This window comes from Arachis ipaensis, chromosome B08 (genome assembly GCF_000816755.2).
Source record: "Arachis ipaensis cultivar K30076 chromosome B08, Araip1.1, whole genome shotgun sequence".
NCBI lineage: Eukaryota > Viridiplantae > Streptophyta > Magnoliopsida > Fabales > Fabaceae > Arachis > Arachis ipaensis.
In genome coordinates, this window is record NC_029792.2 from 10,387,014 (window position 1) to 10,395,740 (window position 8,727).

General features: G+C 34.2%; 2 protein-coding genes across 2 annotated transcripts; both read left to right on the forward strand.

The window, feature by feature from the left end:
* Positions 2,790-3,678, forward strand: LOC110265202 (probable transcription factor PosF21). Its single transcript, XM_021108068.1, has 2 exons — positions 2,790-2,857; positions 3,110-3,678. The coding sequence occupies exons 1-2, from the start codon at positions 2,830-2,832 to the stop codon at positions 3,397-3,399; spliced, it is 318 nt and encodes a 105-aa protein (XP_020963727.1). The 5' UTR covers positions 2,790-2,829; the 3' UTR covers positions 3,400-3,678.
* LOC107612053 (squamosa promoter-binding protein 1-like) lies at positions 7,066-8,339 on the forward strand. Its single transcript, XM_016313886.2, has 2 exons — positions 7,066-7,579; positions 7,959-8,339. The coding sequence occupies exons 1-2, from the start codon at positions 7,284-7,286 to the stop codon at positions 8,182-8,184; spliced, it is 522 nt and encodes a 173-aa protein (XP_016169372.1). The 5' UTR covers positions 7,066-7,283; the 3' UTR covers positions 8,185-8,339.

Sequence of the window (8,727 nt, forward strand, 5' to 3'; positions counted from 1 at the left end):
TGAGAGATGAAGTGGAGAGCTATGTGAAGACTTGTCTTATGTGCCAATAAGATAAGATTGAAAACAAGACACCAAGTGGGTTGTTGGAACCTCTGCCTCCATCAGAGCCATCGTGGAAAAGTGTCTCTCTAGATTTCATCTCTGCCTTACCGAAGTCTGAGGGTTTGGATCTATTCTTGTGGTGGTGGATCGATTTTCGAAGTACGCTACCTTTATACCTGCCCCTACTAACTGCACTGCAGAGGAAGCAGCACGACTATTCTTCAAGAATGTGGTGAAGTACTGAAGATTGCCTAAGAGCATCATTAGTGATCGAGATCCACGCTTCATAGGACGACTATGGATAGAGCTGTTCAAACTCCTTCGATCGGAGCTTCATTTTTCAACAAGCTTCCATCCTCAAACCGATGGGCAGACTGAGAGAGTGAATGCCTTACTCGAGTGTTACTTGAGGCATTTCGTAAGCGCTAATCAGAAGGATTGGATAAAACTCCTAGACATTGCTCAATTCTCATACAATCTGCAAAGGAGTGAGTCTACAGGGAAGAGTCCGTTCAAGATTGTGACTGGACAACAACCACTTACACCTCACCCTCTTTCTTCCTCTTACTCAGGGAAGAGCCCTGGAGCTTATCATATGATCAGGTTATGGGAAGAACAAGCAAATGTCGCTCATTCTTACCTCGACAAAGCTGCAAAGAGGATGAAGAAATGGGCAGATAAGAAGAGGATGCATGCAAGCTATAAAGTGGGAGGCAAGGTAATGATTAAACTTCTTCCACAACAATTCAAAGCCTTTTGCAAGGTTCATAAGGGCTTAATCCGCAAATACGAAGGGCCATTTGAGATCATTGGACGTGTTGGGGAGGTTGCTTACAAAGTACAACTCCCTCCCTCTATGAAGATCCACCCAGTCTTCCATGTGAGTATGCTTAAACCATATCATGAAGATCAAGATGAACCGAGTAGAGGTGACTCGAGTTGTGCTCCACCTGTGGTGATTAGATCCTTTGATAAAGAAATCGAAGAGATCTTAGCTAATTGCATCGTGCGACGAAGAGGAGTACCACCAAGTATCCAATACTTGATCAAGTGGAAATGAATCCCGATAATCGAAGCTAGCTGGGAAGCTCGTGAAGATCTGTGGCAATTCCAAGAACACATAGAGCGCTATCATGAACAAAACGCGATGAGGACGTCTGCGCATTAGGTGGGGAAGAATGTCACAGTAAATTTTAGAAGGTTAGATTTAACAGTGTTTGTATAGTTTTCTGGAGTATTTGAGAATACTCTAGATGGTTCCGGAATGTTCTAGAATATTCTAGAAGGTCCCGGAATACCCTAAAAGGTTCTAAAAGACTCTGGAAGGTCATAGAGTATTCTAGAAGAGTGTGGATGTATATAGGAGTATGAAGAGTAGTATGAAAGAATATAGAAGTATTTAGAAAGTTGTAATAGGATAGATATTTGTAATGAAGGTTCTAGATAATTAATCTGGACCGTTGATTAGATTTAATCCTAACCATCCATTAAAGAGATGGATGGCTATAAATAGGAGGTGAGAGTTAGTGTGAGTTATGGGTGAGTCACTTATAATAAATACTTGAATAATAAATTGTTCTTCCACCAAAACTTCCTTTCTCTTGTGTTCTCTTGTATTCTTAACTTTCTTGCTAAGTATTGAGGGTTAGACTGACTTGGTCTTAACTCAAGAGTTTGAGTAAATCCAAGTGCCGGCACGGTAGCGTTGGAGTGTGTCCAAAACCGTGACAACAAGCTCCATCCCTTTGATTAATAATATTTCTCTTTATTAGTTTATCCTTCTAATTTGATACTTTAAACTACTTTAGAAACTTCTTTTCGAATGTCAGTCCTTCTAATCATTTATCCCTTTAAAATCTCGTATTTTTTCTATCACTAACACACATCTACCATCCCTCTTTACATATTTTGTTATATATGTTGTTATTATTGGCAATTTTAGCCCATTTCCTTCCACGGCCTGCTGTTCCAAGATTAGCAATTTCCTTCGACTAAATTTCCATAATGGTCCCCCAGATTCAGTCTGTGCACCAATTTAGCCCCTGAGATTCTAATTGCACTATTTATGTCCTCCAGATTGCGCTCCGGGCAACATAATGGTCTTTTAGTGAATTTTCGGCGTGACTCAGCGACGGCGTTGCTTATGTGGCATAGCCACTGCCACGTTGGACGTCAGAGTGTACAGATGACGTGGATTGTATTGTAAAATTTTCTAATGTAGTCCCTGTCTTCATTTTTAAACCCTAAAACTCCGTTGGCCTCCCCTCAATCTGGTTTTCTCCATCAACGTCTCCTTCTGCATCAACGTCTTCATTGAATTGATGTTTTTTATTCTAAAATCTTTTCAAACATGAATCATTATCATAAAAATAGGAATGAGTAGTCAGAAAGAAGTTATGGGCAAATAGACAGTCTGCTGCTAGGTCAAAAGAAAGGAAGATGTGCTACATCGCTGAGCTTGAAAAAAGGGTACAAACATTGCAAACAGAAGCAACATCCTTATCTGCACAATTAATTATCTTGCAGGTGTGTATTAGCTAATCATCTGTATCTGATTTTACAGTATTTTCTACTTTACTCCACTTGTATCAACTCGCGACTGTGATTTATATATGTTTAAACTTCTATCTTCTCAATGGTGTGTATTGTCATTATTTACTATGTCGCTTTCTGTTTGAAAAGCTCTTTTGGAGGAAAAATAATCAATTCATTTTGGTATCTTATGAGCAGAGGGATACAGATGGATTGAATGCCGAAAACAATGAGCTAAAAGTGCGGGTGCAATCGATGGAGCAACAAGTTCACTTGCAAGATGGTAAGCTCATGCTGAAAACAACCTTATAATGTTTCTTAACTTATTATGGCACATTTTGATGTATTGTGTATTACTACTTGGAAATTGAAATTTTGTTGAAGTTGATACACTTGTTATACTATTGCCTTCACTTTAGAAACCATTCCATGAAAGTCAAATTTGAATTTTGAATGTGCCAAGGTAGTTGATCTTGAATCTGATCTTATATCTCAGTTGCTATAAGAATCAGGTCATTTATATTTTCGTGTGTAGCGCTTAACGATGCATTAAAAGAGGAAATTCAGCATTTGAGAGTCCTTACCGGACAAGCTTTGCCAAATGGAGGAGCACCTATGAACTTTGCTTCATCAGTTGGAGGAGAACAACAATTCCAATCCAAAAATCAGTCGATGCACACCATTTTAGCTGCCCAGCAGTTACAACAACTCCAAATTCGCTCACGGAAGCAACAGCATCAACAGCAGCTATTCCAGAACCATCAACCTCAGCATCTGCAGCAGTTTCAGCAGCCACAACCACCACAGCAACAACATGAACATTAGCATAGAATTTAGGAACTGCACCAATTACCCTTTAGTTTGTGTTGAGTTTAGAGTTTAATTTAGGACATAGTCATTCTATTATCCCTTATTCAAGAACAGTAGAAATGGTTCTAATAGTTAGAGATTAAGGATTAGATTTTATATCTTTGCCATGCAAACTAGTCTTCTTGTACCTTTAGCTATGGTAATGGATCATGGAGGTAGATTTTTTTTGTTAGCTAAATCTTGCCATCAGTTTCTTATGGTTTCAACTTTCAAGTTCAACTACACTTTTGTTTGTATTGGGCTGAGTTTTTTATTTTAGGCATAAAACCTAGAGGCTAGAGTAGATAAAAAGATACAAGATAAAGGTGCTTTTCTTTTTTCTTTTTCTTAGTTAATTTGAAAGGTATTTTCTAAAATAATTTTATATATTATTTAAATAAAATAAAACCGCAGATATATCTTGTAATCTTAAAGTTGGGTTAAGCTTTCCTTCAAGAATTATCTCCTTGGCCCTTATAATAAACGAGGGATTCAAAATCACTAATTTAAATAATTTTTTCATCCCTAATTCCAATCCAAGCATTGATATTTGAATTTTATTACTAAGAATCTAACTACACTTTTACAAGAGATTATTTGAAAGAAAACACAAAAATCCCCATGACCCTCTTCTTCCACATCACAAATGCATTAATGAATGAGTAAGAAGCTGTAACCCTCAGTTGCAGGATTAAAATTCCATCAACATTTAACACTTGCACCTAACAGTAAGACTCATTTCTCAATTATGCATGTTCATTTTTTCTCTGAGATTGGGAATAACTATGTATGTTTTTGCTATGAACCAGCTCACTGGTTTTGATTAGAGCTAATACTTCTTTTTGACTACTCATTCCTGTTTTTATGATAATAATTCATGTTTGAAATGATTTTTAGAATAAAAAAATCAATTCAATGAAGACGTTGATGCAAAAGGAGACGTTGATGGAGAAAACCAGATTGAGGAGAGGCCAACGAAGTTTGAAGGTTTAAAAATAAAGATTGGGACTACATTGAAAAATTTTACAATACAATTCACGTCATCTGTATACTCTAACGTTCAATGTGGCAGTGGCTATGTCACATAAACAACGCCGTCGTTAAGTCGCGCCGAAAATTTACCAAAGGACTATTATGTTGTTTGGAGTGTAATCTGAAGAACATAAATAGTGCAATTGAAATTTCAGAAGCTAAATTGATCCACAGACTGAATTTAAGAGACCATTACGAAAATTTAGTCAATTTCCTTCTGTGATCCGTTGGCACTTTTACAAGGATGCTCTTACTCCCGATATATCTCAGAAGGATTCACTCTAGAATACAATAAACAATTTATTATATCAACAACCAATATTTTTTCTTTTCCAGTTGATATGATCGAACTAGTCTTTCATTTAAATTTTATTTATAGAAAGTTTAATTAACACAAAAAATATAATACTCCATTATAATAGTAGTTACGCGACGTGGTGATAGGACAAAGGCAGGTCGTTGTTGTTGGGACCAAATGAAATGACAAAATCAATCTACTATCCCAGACGTTGCAACATGCTATTGGAGCAAGAGTTTTAATATGTCCTTCCACAATAAAAGGCCACCCTTAGATGATGTTATTATACACAATCTAAGGGTAAGAAAGATCCCAAAGAAAGTAAACTGTTGGTTCAGGAGTAGGGAGGGTCCCTAGTACGTGCACCCAAGTAGCCTAGCTCCAAGTAACGCCAAAACTTTATGAATGCATTATATCGTATCATATGGTTACAAACTATCTTATTTTTCAAACATTTCTGTACACGACAAATACTATCTGCAATGCTTGAGTATACACGGGAGGACCTTTAGTGTATATAAAGGGTAAAATTCAAATGAGGAGTAAGTACATGCGTCGTATAATGTATATAATGGTGTTAATTTTAAATTAAAATTAAAGTATTGAATGATTATTTAAAGTTATTCGCATATACTTATTTTAGAATAATAAAGGTATATTTGTGTAATCAGTTTCAAGTATTTTAAATTGAATGTTCGATTCAATAGAATATCAGATGTTTATTATCCTTAATATTCGAATGATTATTCTGGATAGTATACGTGTATTGTATTTGATAAATTAGTAATATTTTATTTTATATGTTCGAATCTGTAGTTCTGTACGATAACGGATGGTTAATTTTGATTTTTTATTTATATTGGGCCAAAGAATTAGCCCATTATACACATTGTATACTTACTCCATTGGCTCTCTAGTGGGATTCAATTCAAATTGTTCTCTAAATATATTTTGAGTGGTTATTTATTTATTTTTGTTTATGGCTATGTTAAGTGTATATCTTTCCAAATATTATATTAAATAAAATTAATTATATGGATCAAAGTAACTTATTAAATTCTATAAAGTATTATGTCTATAGTGACATATTTTACACATATATAAATCTTGTTTTATCATGTTTCTTGCATATAATAAGACATTTTGCACATATAAATTTTTTTTCACCACTTTGTATAGGGTCTTTTTAAATCTTCTTTTATCTTTAATCAAAAGGCCTATCTTTCATGTAATTTATTTTTCTAATTGAATATTGTGTCAGTCTTCTCATGGCATGTTCAAACTACTTAGAACAAAATTTTATCATTTTTTAAACAATACACACTAATCCGTTCACTTTTATTAATAAAAAAAATTAACAAAACAAAAATTAACTTCAAACTACATTGCTTAATAAAACAAAATAAATAATTCATAGAATAGCATTCATTTGCTTTCCTTCACTTCTTTCCCTGTCCCCCCCTTCCCAACTCTCCCAATTCACCTTTTCCTTTCCAAGGTCCTACCACTTTTCCAGCATCTCACAACTCCAAATTCCCCCATTATTCCATCCAAAGATTTCATCCAACGGTTACTATTCAACCGAAAATTATAGACTTACAAAAATTAAAACATTAGCTAAGATGATAACTCATGTTCTAATATTTTTATGTGAAATTAAATAATTTTTAACTATTAAGTTTAAGTTTTAGAGTAAAGTATCATTTTTGTCCCCAACGTTTGGGGTAAATCCTATTTGTGTTCCTAACGTTTAAATCGTCCTATTTGTATCACTAACGTTTGTAAAAGTGATTCAATGTTATCCTGCCGTCAATTACACATCATGAGCGCTTTAGTTTGAGTTTTAAAAATCTCTTCTTGAAGTTAGAATACAAATGTTTGGGATATAATCGATAATCTACTCCAAAAAATAGCTCATCAAATGTTGAAACTAATTCTTACAATATTTACATAATTTACTTTTCTAGGTATATAATTGAATCTAAACACAAATAGTGGGTATAATATTTAAATCGAACACATCCAAGTGAGAATAATTGAAAAATATAATCTGATTTGTTAGTATAATTGATAGTAGGATAACATTGAATCACTTTTATAAACGTTAAGGATACAAATAGGATGATTTAAATGTTAAGGACAAAAATAAAACTTACCCCAAACGTTAGAGACAAAAATGATATTTACTCTAAGTTTTATATAAAGTATTATTAATTTCACATAAAAATAATTATACATGAGTGAGTCTTGACTCTTAACCATATATGTAGAATTTATGAGGATCGTAATAGTAACAAAGGACATGATCAGTTGGTTGATTGAATTTGGATGGACAGAGCGTCCTTGCAATTCAGTTTCAAGTAGTACCATAAATCATTACACAACACAACACAAAAATACAAAAACAAAGGCCGAGAAAAAATGAACTAGTTTTTGTGGTCCTCACTCATCATTACTGAAGTCATCCATTTAAGTACTTCATTCACCACCTAGCTTCAAGCTCACTCATCACAATCACAACCCTTTGTTGATGGACCGGGGTGGTGGTGAAGACGCGCCGCTAGAGGCGAAGAGGGAGCCTAAGCCGGATGAAGATCATAATAATAATAAGAAGAAGAAGAAGAAGAAAGAAGTGCCGGTGACATGTGTTAGCGGGAAGAAAGGTTCCGGTGGCGGCATGCGGTGTTGTCAAGCTGAGAAGTGCAAGGCGGATCTTGAGGAGGCAAGGCAGTACCATAGGAGGCACAAGGTGTGTGAGTACCATGCCAAGGCTCAGGTGGTTCTTGTTTCTGGCATTAGACAACGCTTCTGTCAGCAATGTAGCAGGTTTATCTCTTCTCTTTTCTTTATGTGCTCTCACAGTATATAATAAATGTTATCTTTTTTATTGGCTTAAGTTTTTTAGACGAATGATTTCATGAGATGATACCAGAGTTTGATATCTATAAAAATTATCTTCTCCTATCTGTTTAAATTTTTAAAATAAGTGGTTTCACTACAATTTTGATATATGTGTGGTGCAGTGGTGTTTATTAATTATTACTCGAAAAATAATAGAGTCAACACTCCTAATAAGTAAAGAAAGAAGTGACTAAATATTGAGTCAAATATAAAATAAATATAATAAAAAAATCTAAGAATCATTTGCTTTTTTTTGTTGTGTGTTTTTGTGGTTGATGTATCAAAAGTAACAATTGTGGTGCAGGTTCCATGAGATAGGTGAATTTGATGACACAAAACGAAGTTGCCGGAGCCGTTTGGCCGGACACAACAAACGGCGAAGAAAGAACTCTGATTCTCAAGCAGAAGGGTCGAGGCGCAAAGGGATATGTCCTCGGTTGAAGAAGGACACTGCCTGTGGAGATGATAGGAGCAGAATTCAGATTGCAATCCAAGAGAGTGGAGCTTATAAACATTTCCAGATAAGATGAAAAATGAAACTTCTTTCGTTTAAGCTTAATTGCTCCCTCTCTTCTGTCATCTTGGGAAACTTACTATTGTGTTTCGTAATTAATCTGTTCCTATGTCACATTAGTGGTGAAGATATGCAATTTGATAATAAAAACACTCTTCTTTCTTCTGGATATGTTAGATACTTAGATATAAGATATTTGAGTCAGATGAACTGAAACTAAACCAAAGGCTTCAAATCTTACCATTTATACACTAAAATCAACTATTAAAATTAATTATTAGTAATTTTTGTATAAATATATATTTTTTTAATTTATTTTTTATTGTGTATTTTATATTCCAATATATATTCTACTTTAGTGACTAATTTTAGTGACTGATTTTAATAAAACCTAGCATTATTGTATAAAATATCTCACATTTTGAATTCTATTCATCATTGTGTACACATATTTAGTGTAGAAATAATATTTTTGTTTAAAATTAATCTTCGGTTGTTTTATTTTTTTATTTTATTTTTTGGGTACATTCATGAATTATTGTATCTAAATTCAAATTCA